The sequence below is a fragment of the Zalophus californianus genome, chromosome 1 (genome assembly GCF_009762305.2).
Source record: "Zalophus californianus isolate mZalCal1 chromosome 1, mZalCal1.pri.v2, whole genome shotgun sequence".
Lineage (NCBI taxonomy): Eukaryota > Metazoa > Chordata > Mammalia > Carnivora > Otariidae > Zalophus > Zalophus californianus.
The window spans coordinates 109,215,864-109,228,622 of NC_045595.1; the positions used below are offsets into that span (position 1 = coordinate 109,215,864).

The window sequence follows — 12,759 nt, forward strand, 5'->3', positions numbered from 1 at the left end:
TATCCCAGCTGAATATGTAAAAATCATTTTGGAAAACATTTGGCAATTTTCATAAAAAGTTAAACACACCTTTTTGCATACGACCCAGCAATTCCACACCTAGGTGTTTACTTAAGAGAAATGAAAACACATGTCCTCACAAGAACTTTTATGTGATTGCTCATTACGACATTATTCATAATAGCCCAAACATGGAAACATGGAAATGTCTATCAACAGGTGAATAAACAAAATACAGTATCGCCATAAATGGGAATACCACACAACGATAAAAAGTTGACATATACAACAGTATGTGTGAACCTCAGAGACATTATGTTAAGTGAAATACGTCAGACACAGAAACCGGCCTATTATACAATTCCATTAAATTTCCAGAGAAGGTAAAATTACAAGAGGCACAAGGCAGGATAGCTATTGCGGGGGCTGGGAGTGGGGCAGGGTTGTTGCACATGGGTACAAGGGAGACTTTTGGGTGGTGGAAGTGTTCTAAAGTTGGATTGTGGTGATGGTTTTGTACAACTGTATAAATTTATTAAAAAGTCTTGGTTGAAGTTTATGGTATGCAAATTGTAACTCAATACCACCATTAAGAAACAAAACAAAACCACCCTCATCCCTTTTTTCCATCTCCCCAATGTCTACCTATAAAATTATATTTTGATCTTCTGATTGCTATTAAATGTTGAGTCCCATTTCTGCAATTCAAAATGAGTATGTGTCGTTTTCAGTGCCTACCAAATCTTCACTAAATAACCTAACTCAAGCTTCTCCATTTGAGCGAGTATCTATTCTTGGATTTAATGAGGGTAATGTTGACGAGAGTCTCTGGAAACAGAAAATCAAGTAGGAAGTTAAAATTACTTCGGAATCGGACATGGGAAGCATTGTTTGCATGAGCCAGGGTTTCACTTTCAGAGGGAGTCAGAGACGCATGTGGTATCGGAGGGCTAGGTGGACCAGCCATTTCTGAAACAAGGTCAGAATATGGGGTCTACCACAGAGCAGTTACCATGGATAGTCCTGCTTTTGGGAAAATGTGTTGGTTTCATATGTGCGACCCGTGAAATATTTCCATTTTCACCTGGACTGCTAGTAAAAGTCAAATTTGTTTCTACCTGGTAATCATAGGACCTCTTTGTGTGCCATTTGACTCATTAGCATTATTCTTATCCTCCTTTTTGTTTCTCATCCGTTGTGTAGGAGTTAATTTATGTTGCCTTGTAAGGCCACTTCGGATTCATTTCAATAGGTTAATAACTGGATGAATAGGATATAGACAAATTCCAGCAGTAGATGTGGGTAGAAGAAAGGCTGTTAAATAGTAAGCTGTATTTCAAAGAGATAAACGTGTTATGAATAATTAAGGCACAATCTTTTGAAAGATTACGGCTTCTTTTTCCACTAAGCCAATGTAGCATGGGGGAACTGGGATGCAAGTTTTGGCCACATCCTGTGTTCTTAGCATGTGATCTTAATTAAGTCAGTTTAGCTTTCTGCGTTTTATTTTCCTTATCTACAAAATTGGAATTACAGTGTCTCATCTTACAGAGAAACAGTGAAGACTAATGACAGCCCATTTCACATTACACATCCTTCGGGGAGATGCCCCGTAGGTATAATGCACAGATATATTCCGTTTCATGTGTTTTTTTCATGCAGGTTACAGATGCACTGTTTAAAGCTACTTATGGAGAATCAAAAAGCAGTCAATATGTTTTTAAAGACGAAAGCGTGGTCAAAAGAGAGAGGGAAGGGGAGGGAGACGGAGAGAGAGTAGTATCTCCTATATATTCTCGGGTAAAATTTTTCATCCCTTTTTAACATTTTCCTTGACTTCTGTGCTCTATCTTAGCACAGGGGATGACAGGTCAGCCTGTGAAGAAGTTAAAATGAGCGGATTCAGAAATGGGCACTTAGATCCATGTTTCCTATAAAGCAAAACCTACCTGCAGGCACACTGATTTGAATGCGTACTTACCCTATGCCCACCCTTGCACACTCTCACCGTTGGCCCTTCCCTTGCCACTGACTGACCCCCTTAAAGTAAATAAGCCAGAGACCTGCCGCAATAGGAGAATAACCGGATCCTTGCTGTTCAAAGTCTGGTCCATAGGCCAAAAGCATCAGCATCAGCATCAGCTGGGAAACTTGCGGAAGTGTGCATTCTCAGGCCCCACCTCAGACCTACTGAATCTGCAGCTGCAATTTTAGTATAGTCGCCAGGAGAATAGTGTGCATAATAAAGTCTGAAAAGTGCTGAAGAATAGTGATTCTCCACTCGGGGTGCTTATTAGGATAATTGGGGAAGCTTTTAAAATATACCCATGCCAAACCATCTCTGACACACAAAAGTTCCTGCTCCTTCAGTGGAATGGTCTCTGTTAGGTGTCAGGAAGAAAAACATTTTAACTAAATCAATTGACATTAAGGTATGTAAGAATTATGCGGATGTTTGCGTTTTTGAAAAGAAAGTGTATGTTAACCGATGAATTGCTTTAACAGGTGCAATTTCAGGCTGTGCTACCCTGTGTAAAGTAAGAGTGGGTGAGGCACTGGGCCACTTTGTCCGCTAGTAATGGAGCAGTTGAACATGGCATGTCCTCTCAAATGTCCCAGGAATAATGTGAGCAGGAATGTTTTCATAGAGACTTCAGAACCACTTCTTTCCTCATCCATTCATTCATTTATTCCTTCATCTCTCCATTCATTTATTGATTTTTTTCTAAAAACATTAAGCGAGCACCTTCTAAATGTTGGACACTTTTCTAGACACCCAGGAATATGAACCCAGATACCCCCTTGTCCTTAGGAAAGTGGTAGTCCAGTCAGCATAACAGACCAAGAAACAAAATGACCACATGGTTTAGATGAGTGCTATAACAGAGACAAGCAGAATGTGCTTTAGGCCCTCTGAGAAAGGAGCAGCTGAACCAGATCAGTCATGGGAGTGGGCAGCTAGAGTGATTGTAATGGGCCAGGAAAGCATTCTCAAGAGGAAAAGTCACCCACTAAGTTCTGAAGGATAGTCAGAGATTGCGGGGCTGGTGGAGCAGAGAGCAGCATGTACATGCGCTCGATGTAACATGCCAGTGAAGGCTTGGTGAGCTTAGGACCTGCATATGGTTCATGATGGCTGGAAGGATGCACCAGGCTAGCAAGTCATGATACCAGAAAAGTAGATGGGGGCTTGATCATGTACTGCATGGCTTGTAATTCCTCCTAAAGTCTATAGAAAATAAAGAAATGTCTTACAGGGAGAATCTGAAGGATTTTAAGCAGAGGTGTAGCATTCTCAAGCTTGCCTGCTATCTAGCTCACACCTGGTAAAGTGGAGGCTAAGACTTACCCATACAAGGGAATAGCATTTCTGTGTCCCAGGTGTGAGGGGGAGCCTGGCAAGATTGGGGAACTGAAGGGATAGCTGTAGGGCTAAGTCATAGAGGGTATGTCTGAGGATGTAAAAGTGGGGAAGAGACGGGGAAGTGTTGAATGTTGGCATGGAGATAAGCAGGTGTCGGATCTTGTAGTGCATGTTAAAGTGTTTGGACCTTCTACTAATAGCACCGAGAAATTACAGAAGGAAGGGTTTTAAATGAAGCATGACTTGATGAGAACTGTTGGGTAGGATTACTGACTATAACTAAGGAATGTCTGTGGGCAGGAAATTAGGCCACTGCCCACTTATCTGGATGAGAACTAATGGTTGTCTGGGTTTGAGTGGTAACAGGGTGGAGAGAATGGACAGATTTTAACATGCAGTAAAAGGTCCTTTTTGAGACGGTGTAGACTTGAGATACCAGTAAGTCTTCCATGGGGCCAAGTTAGGGTTGGATATAAGGATTCAGGAACCATCAGCATATGCGTGATGTGATTGAGATTTACCAGGAAGGAAATGAAGATTTCCAAAAGGGACGAAGGAGGAGTCGGGGAGGGAGAAGAAAAAGCAGTGAGGTGTAAAATTACCAAAGCAAAAAGAAGAGAGTATGTTAAAAATTAGATCGCTGGAGTTAGGTGCAGCTGAGAGGTTGCTAAGATGAGAAATGAAAGCAGAAAGGAAGAAGTTGAAGTTTCAGGAGGAAGGTGGGAAAATTGGTAAGTCTTGTTCCTGGGGACATAAGAGTATATATCCAGGGGAAAGATGGCAGGACTCCTCTTCGACAGAGGAGGGCCCCCGCGTCCTCTCTTACCAGGAGGAAAGAGGCAATGGTGGTCTGAATGCAAATACGTCTGGAGGCTGGGAAGGATAGGAAGGTGTGTCACTCATCATCCAGTTACTTCACTTTTCGCTGTGAAGTAAGAAGCAAAACCTGGCAAAGAAAGCAGGAGTATCGAAGGCTGGAAAGGGGGCAGTGTATTAGAGGGGAAGGGAAGGCTAACCAGGGCCAAGTATGTAGGAAGGCTGTGCACAGGATTGATAACCCTGTTGAAGCTGAAGGCCATTATTTGAAATGGTATTAAGCCAGGCAGTTACAGGGTTTTCCCAGCATCACTGAGTGTATCTTCGACAGGTATTTATTGAGAACTGCTCTAGTTGCTGAGGATGGAGAAGCGAATAACAAAGTCCCTGCTCACAAGAAGCTCGCAATGAAAAAGGAGGCAGTCAATCAATCAATATATAAAATACATATTAAATATCTCAGCCTAGAATTGGAGGAGAAAGGAGGGCAGCTGGGTAGATTCAGGGTAGGCGTACTTGCAGGGGGCAAGGGAATGAAATACTTTGATGAGATGATGGTTCAAATGATGGCACTACAGGATGTAGGCTGGATAGAAGATAAAGGCAAAGGGAAAACAGAGTGGGCGTGGGCTGAGAGTTCTCGGTGAAGTTCAAGGGCAGGTATAGAGGGAATAAAGAAAGAGAAACACTTCTAAGGATCAGAAGGTCAGAGCATAGGTTACTCAAGTTGAAGATTTCAGAGGTAGAACTATTCTGGGTGATGGCAACATCAGGATGTTACCATAAAAAATGCATGTACTGATGTGGAGTGGAGGGGAAGGTCATGACAGGTCAGAAGGTTAAGAAATTCTATAGCTGAAGAGGACCAGAGGTGGTCTCCACAGTCCCTGATATTACCTGGGAAGGTGGTGGAACTTTCATGGAGGGGATGACTGACTGAGGTGTCCATCTCTAATAAACAGCGATTAATGTCTAGACAGTTAAAGAAATAAGGTAGTTGAGGCTGGAATGGTCAACTGGCAGAAGCCTAAATGAGCCCCATGGCGAGTGATGATTTGGATGCTACTTGGAGTGATAATAGAAGGCTAGTTGTGCCTTTCAGTGTCTTGAAATGCTAGAGGGCCCAGGAGCTTCAGGAGGAGGGGTTTTGGTTAAAGCAGAGAGCTGGTGGCAGCACTGAGTGAGCAGGCTTAGCACTTAATACGTAAAGACTTAATTTAATACTTATTTATTACTTAAACACTTAATATGCTCCTTTAATCCTGTTTCCTCTCACATCCCAGACCCATATCTTTCTTACTCCAGGGAGAAGTTTGCAGGAGATTTCCTTCTGAATGGAGGTAAATGTTTGCTGACAAGAGTTAAGATTCTAGAGTCTTAGTAGGGTGTGCCACCTGATCTAGAAATGAGTTCACACAGGTTAGGGCTTTTGGCTCACACGTTGTCATATGTAATTGAATATAATTCAAGTGGGTAAATAGCAACCAGCGAGAGGAAATGGTGGAGGGCCACCTGTCTGGCATACTGTTGTTGAGCTCCACTTGAGAGAATTACTAATGAATTCATTTTTACTTATCTTTTCACTCAGAGTGAATCTTTGAGTTCTTATCTTAAAACAAAATGTTTGTTTAAACATTTCTCAGAGGCACAATCTTCCTTCAAAATTAAAAAAAAAAGAAAACAACCCAAAATAGATTTGTCACATTTTAGAAATCCAAATATCTTTTATAATTTTTATTTATTTATTTAATTTTATTTGGTTTTTAAAGATTTTATTTATTTATTTGAGAGAGAGAGCACAAGCAGGGGGAGGGGCAGAGGAAGAAGGAGAAGCAGACTCCCCGCTGAGCAGGGAGTCCCATGCTGAGCTCGATCCCAGGACCCTGAGATCATGACCTGAGCCAAAGGCAGACCCTTAACTGACTGAGCCACCCACGCGCCCCTAATTTATGTATGTATGTATGTATGTATGTATGTATGTATTTTTGTATGTATTTAAAGATTCCATATTTGAGTAATCTCTACACCCAACGTGGGGCTCAAACTTACAACCGCAAGATCAAGAGTCACATTCTCTACCAAATGAGCCAGCCAGCCACCCCAAAATATCTTTTTAAAAAACTTCAGTCCAGAGGAGTCTAACAGCAGTAGGACCTTAGCTGTGAAGCTAAAAAAAAAAGGGGGTTCAGTCCACAGCACAGACTAGATCAATGGGCAGTCAAATTGGAATCAATTAGCAAGCAACCAATAGCCAGCCCTGTGTCTGTTTCTCTGTGCTTGATGCTTAAAGCAGAAACAAGCAAGTCAACTAAAAAATGATGGCTATGGCCCAAGCCATATCTTTAAATAGTTTCTTTGGTTAATCAAGGCTTTCCTGAACTTCAAAGAAATTCTTATTTAAAGAACTCCCAAATCATTAAAGACTTATAATAAGATGTGCTTGAGGATCCAGTAGTTACTTAAAAATACTTCCAGAAAAGAAAGCTTTTGTTAAATCCATGGGCTTAATTTTCTGGTATAATGAAATTACCTGAGTGAAATTAGGATGTTTTGATACCTCTGCTAGTCTGAGACCAGATGAATTCATTATCCCCAAACATATGTATATAGCAATTAATGATTTCACTAACTTAGAAGCCAAGGAGCAAAATATTAATAATTGTATTTGTTCAGAGAAATAATTTAATTATATTTGAGTGGATCGAGTAAAGGAAGCAATATATAAAAAGTCATTAACTGAACAGAAAATTTCTCAAAGCACTATCTATATTATCCAGTAACAAGGATATAACAACATGTCGAGAAGAAATGGCATGAGTGATACCTTGAAAGCCCCCATAAACTCATATCCATGCAAATATGAATCTTTTCAAAGGGATTATAAGATAGTAGAAATAGACACTATGAAACTTAACATGATATATTTTAACTATGGTAGTCAACTTAAAACCAAGAAAAGAAGTGAGAAGATTTGCAAAGTTTACAAACTCGTTGGCTTCCATGCAGGGCCCATGGGGCAGGGTCAGACCCATTTCAGGCCCAGGCACTCACTCAGGCCACGGTCAGTGGCTCTGACTCCAAATTTGCTTAGTCTCATGCCTCCTGAGCTGCCGCAGACCCCAGCTCCAGTTACGTGGGTTCTTACCTTGTCCTTTGGGACCTCACTTCTGGCTCATTCCCCACCTCTGGAAACTGAGTTTCAGCTTTTCCTTCCCTGTCTTCTGGGCCTGAAACGTAGCTTAGCTCTTAACCACATTACCTTTTGCCAGAACTTACAGAACTTCCTTGGATCAACACACTGCTGGTTCACAGCTCCTTTGTCACAACTGGTTGTGGGTTTTCATCCCTCCATTGCTCTTAGCTGGGAACTTCTTCTGTTGCTGACCCTTATAGTCTAGCTAAAATAGGATTCAGTCTCACTGGACTGGCTCAGACTACTTCTACCTGAGCCCAAATGTTTCTTCGTTTACCGAGGGAGGGACTGCTCACTAATCTTGTATGTCAACACAGGAAGCCAAGGATCCTGCTTTTCCCTCAGCCATCAACTACCACACCTATTAATTTTAAAAACTTGGAAGAATCATGTTTTTGTCTTGTTTTATTTAATACAAAAAAATCTAATTTATGTGTGGAAAGTTAAATTTTTTTCAGATATTGCCTATCTGACTTTAAATGAACAATAAAAGTCATTTTTACTGCAAGCTTAGTAACAGAAAAAAGAAGTCATATCAAAATGTTTTAAGATGCTGATAGAGTACATGTGTGCTTTTCAAAGCTTTTAAATAACAGATGGTGATAATTTACTATGCAAAGGCTTACTTAACTGAGAAGGAAGGATTCTTTTGGAATGTCCATTATCGATTCGTTGTGCAAAGTATTGGGATTAGATTCCTTGCTCTGGGTGGGGAGTGTACCTACAATTATTATTGCTTCTATATTCTGTGGAATATACTTTGAGTTATCTCTCAGGAATTGTGCATCTCGTACTGGTAACTCTTGTCATTGTTAATGATCTGAGGCTCCATCTTTCACCTCACCATGTAGTCATACAAATGGTGCCGTGAGGTATGAAACATAGAGGAGGTCAGCCGACAGCTTAACGTCTGTGGTCCACCAGATCTCTGGATTCATGGAGAAGATCCATCCAAGCAAGGGCTCAGAAAATCATAAGCCAATATGGCAGGGCATGTGTCCAAGAGATGCTTTAGAACTTTGTGACCAGCCGTGGAGACAGAAAATAAAAGGAAAGCTGTCTCCATGTCATGCCCATGATGAGGACTTAACAGGACAAGGCTGGCTGTTTCCTGCAGCCTCCACAAGAGTAAATACTCTTTCCCATGATCAAATCCCTCCCCTTCACTGGACAAGGTGACAAAGGCCAAGCCCCTGCTTATTAGTTCCCACCTGTCTGTTTCCACTAGTCACAGAGAGGTAGGGCTCCTTCCGGGGTGCTGAAGCTTTGGGAATGTAGCTCTTCATCCTTTGTCCATCTTGCATCCTTCCTTCAGAGGTTGGCCTGCCTTTCCACACCTGTAGCCTCTTACACTCCAGTCCTCATATGTCAAGGCCATCACCCACCTTCTCAACCTGGAAAACAGCTTGGTACCTTACTCAAATATTTGTTGAATGACCAATGAATAAATGAATGAAATGCTCCTCTCCACCTTTGCCCAGCTAATTCTTCCTTCACTCCCAGCACTCCTTGCACACCCATAGCTCACATCTCACTTGTAGTTAGTTGTCCAATGTCTAGTTTTGCCCACTGCAATAAAAGCTTTGACTTTTTCTATCTTACTTGTCATTCTGTTTACAGGGCCTAGCATGGTGCAGGGCACATAGTAAGTTGTCCATACATATTGGTTGAATAATTAAATTATTTATTTATTTTCTTATATTTATTCTTGGATTCCTGATCTTGAGGTCACAAAACCACTGCTGTCTAGGCAAAGTGATTTGTCAGGGCACCCGATACACAAATATGGTCACAAAGAAGTGTCCTCATTCAGGCATTGTCCTGCTTAGAGAAGTCAGATTTCTTTGCTCTGTGTTTCTCTCTCGGCGGTCCTGAGTTCAGCCTTCCTCTGTCTCATCTGTCTCCTCTGCTGGCAGGGAAGTCAGTCACTCTCTTCCCAGTTGTTTCATTTACCTTGCTAATTCTATGCTCCCAAGCTCGAATCAGGTTGGCAAGGAAACAATTTCTGGAGGTATTTCTCTTTCCCTCTATTCTCCTGTTTCAGGGAGAATTTTCAACTCATTTCCTACTCAGGTAAGCATTTCCAGCTCTCTAGGACCCACATTACCACTAGTCTGGCTCTTCTTGTCCGCCTCTAGTTTTCTCGGAGCTCCTGTCCTTCTCCGCAGCCCATTTCTGCTCTTGTCTCATGAAGCCCCTGTGCGTTCCTTCTCTTGGGTGCCCTGAATTAGCTGAGCGTTGCTGTTTCTCCCTATCCCTGGTTGCTTCATTCACAGCATGCTCATCCAGATTCCCGGTCGGCTCACACATGCGACCACAAGCACACAGACACACTGCACATGACTCCTTGTCTTAGATTACGTATAAAATAGGAGCTTTACCCGTCTGCTGAATACTGGGTAAGCTTAGCAATTTGAAAGTGAGAACCGAGCATGGCTAGATACAGTTACTTTAGAGGAGTTCATGTACATTATGAAGGAAACAGTCTTGTTTCAGAGGAAAATCTGCAAGCTCTGAGGGCAGGAATTATGGCTCTTTATTCACTGTGGTGTATTTAGTTCTGAATAGTGTTCGATATATAGGGGGACTCAAAAATATTTGTGAAGATGAAATGAAAAGTTTCCAAGTCTTTTCATGCTCCACAAGGAGAAAATTTTTTTGGAGAAGGCAAATGATTGAGCATAATCCTCTGTGTTTTCGATAATATAAAAAAGCTATTTATTCATTACAAAATATAAACATGTGGAGCCAAACACAACCTTATGTCAACTCAGCGCTTAGTTTGTTATACGTACGGAATTGAATAGTGCTCACTAGAGAAGAGCCTTCTTAACCGATTTTGACTTCAGTAGTCTAAAAGCACTGATGACCCAGCTTATCCTCCTGCTGCGGTCTTTTTGCACCACTCTCTAACCAAAACTGATGCAAAGGCAGAATGTCTTGAGTTATTCTCAGTAATTACCTATTACTGAAGTTGCTCTGATCATTCTTTTTCAATAACATGACCTGAAATAACAAAATGCTTACATGGGAGAAACATGGGTATGCAAGCTCCCTGCTTCCTCTTCGGACACACCTGCCAGTGTCCAGGGAGCTTGGGGTCTACCTGATGGGAGTGACTGAGGGAACAACATAACCTTTTTCATCACCTTCAATATCTTTCCTCAAAGAGGAGCATTTTTATTCATTAACATTATAATCAACGTGCAGCCCTGGTAACATTTTAAGTGATATATTGTATTTAAATTGCAGGAGAATCTCTAATAGCTTTTTGCTAGCAAAGAATCTTTTAGGATTCAAAATGCAAATTGGACCTGGAAAAGAAAAATTATTTTTAGACATATGGCACTTTAACTTAACAGTAACACAGTTTCAGGGCTTTCAATTATTAACAGAATATGTTTTGGGTTGTGAATTTTGGAGGAATCCCTATTGGAAAATTATTGACTGTGCTCTCTTTGCTGTGAGCCATTCATTTAAATGGGCTGTAAGATAAGGCTGAAGAATTTGGGGAGAGCCAAAAAATGATTATTATTGTGGGTCCATTAGGCTTGAGATTTCTGTGATTATCTCAACAGATTCTAAAATTCAAAGTCAAATGAGGTGAAAAGAATTCATGTAGCTATACTCATGTTATAGAGCGATTAAAACCTTAATTGGGCATCAAACCTTCTCCCCCCTCCAAAAAACTGGTTGCCATATAATTTAATTTGGATTCTCTTACCCTCTCTGTGTAGCTTCTGAAATTTCTTTAATGTTATTTGGATATGGAAGAATGATACTGTATTAAAAACGTCAACTTAAAATTAGACCTACACTCTATCTAAAGTCATATTGGTGATCTTGGACATGTAACCACTCTGTGCCCAGATTTCCTTAAAATAGAGGTAATATGTCTTACTGTGTGGAGCAATTAATAAGGAAAAAAAGTTTAAAGCCAGAAAGGCAATTTAACATCACAGAAGAACTCAGACTCTGGCCACCACTGCTTGAGGTCAAACCTTGGTCTTATTGCTCAACAACCATCCTCAATTTCTACAGCTCTAAAATGGGGACAAAAATAGAGTTACCATATACAGTTTAATAAAAACAAATTTTAAAGAATTTAGAAACGTGCCTCTCGAGCAGTAAGTGTTTGGTGCCTAATACATGTCAACCACTGAATATTATTAGTAATGGTAGCAGTAGTAGTATTACATGAGCATCTTTGGCTGAACCCAAAAGAAGATCCTATATTTTACACTCTATATGTGAACCTGATATCGAGTTTATCTGTAAATCTGATAGCAGATGGATTCCAGGTTAAGCATTTAGAAATGTGTGCATGTGCACATGTGTGTGTTTTTGTCTATACATTTAAGGTAAATTGGTCACATGCTTATATAAAATAGTTATAAACTAATTATTGCTCAAGCTAAAACACAAAATAAAGGGTCTCCTTTCTTTTTTTTTTAAATTTTTTTTTTAAGTAATCTCTACAACCAAGATGGGACTTGAATTCACAACCCTGAGATCAAGAGTTGCATGCTCTATCAACTGAGCCAGTCAGGTGCCCCAATTGGTCTCCTTTCTTGAGAGTTGTTCTACAGAATAATTCACTATGCTTCCCTCAGATCTACTTGTATAAATCCACAGACAGTTTCTGAACAAATGTATAATGATGGCTTTTCTTGGTGCTGATCATTTAGACTAATGTAAGACGTGACCTTGGCTTAGCTGGAACTTAACTAGTGGTTGACAGGGAGTGGTTGATTAAATGATAAACTAGCAGTCTAGATTACATTCAGCATGAGGTACTCCCCCCACCCCCACCCCAACCTTTCTTTAACCAAGGTATCACAAAAGTAATTTGGGGACAAGGATTTCATTTAAAAGTGAGGAGTGGACCGTGGAAGAATCCAGAATGTTTGTAACGAAAACCATTTGGTTTTTATTAGCATTAGTCTGTGTGCTTGCTAATTTTCAGTCATTTTCCCTTCAGGAATGGTCCCCTAGATTCTAGTTTCCACATTACTGCCTTTTGAATGGAGTCCTTTGTGACCCGTTGTGATTACATTGCATTTTCCTTGTGTTCTTTCAAAACGTTCTGACTTTGCCTTAATTTTGACTGGGCAATGGTGGGAGGAGGGTAGCAGCAGGGGAATGAGGTCAGCAATACTTTCAGAATGTTGTCAAAAAAGATTTTTAACTTGTCAAATTTGCCTAGTAACTAATATCAGGCTCAATGTCTATTAATAAGACAAACATTTAGGACAGAAGGTTGGGTCAGAAATGGGTGTCCTAAGGTCTTTACAAGAGCATTTGTTCCTGGGTACCCCAACATTTCTCTGACCTCTTCTGGACACTTCCAGAACAGTCATAAGCCAGGTTGATTATAGTGATTTTA

The 12,759-nt window shown here is 40.7% G+C and overlaps 1 protein-coding gene across 6 annotated transcripts in view; it reads left to right on the plus strand.

The window, feature by feature from the left end:
* MME (membrane metalloendopeptidase) overlaps positions 1-12,759 on the plus strand; it is a 106,115-nt gene that overhangs the window by 12,452 nt on the left and 80,904 nt on the right. For 5 of the 6 annotated variants that reach the window (XM_027584793.2, XM_027584797.2, XM_027584796.2 and 2 more), the window contains exon 4: positions 5,464-5,520. The exons of the other annotated variant lie outside the window; for it this stretch is intronic. In XM_027584793.2, coding sequence (XP_027440594.1) covers positions 5,464-5,520 — 57 coding nt within the window. The remainder of the gene's footprint in view (positions 1-5,463; positions 5,521-12,759) is intronic. 6 annotated transcript variants of the gene reach the window in all.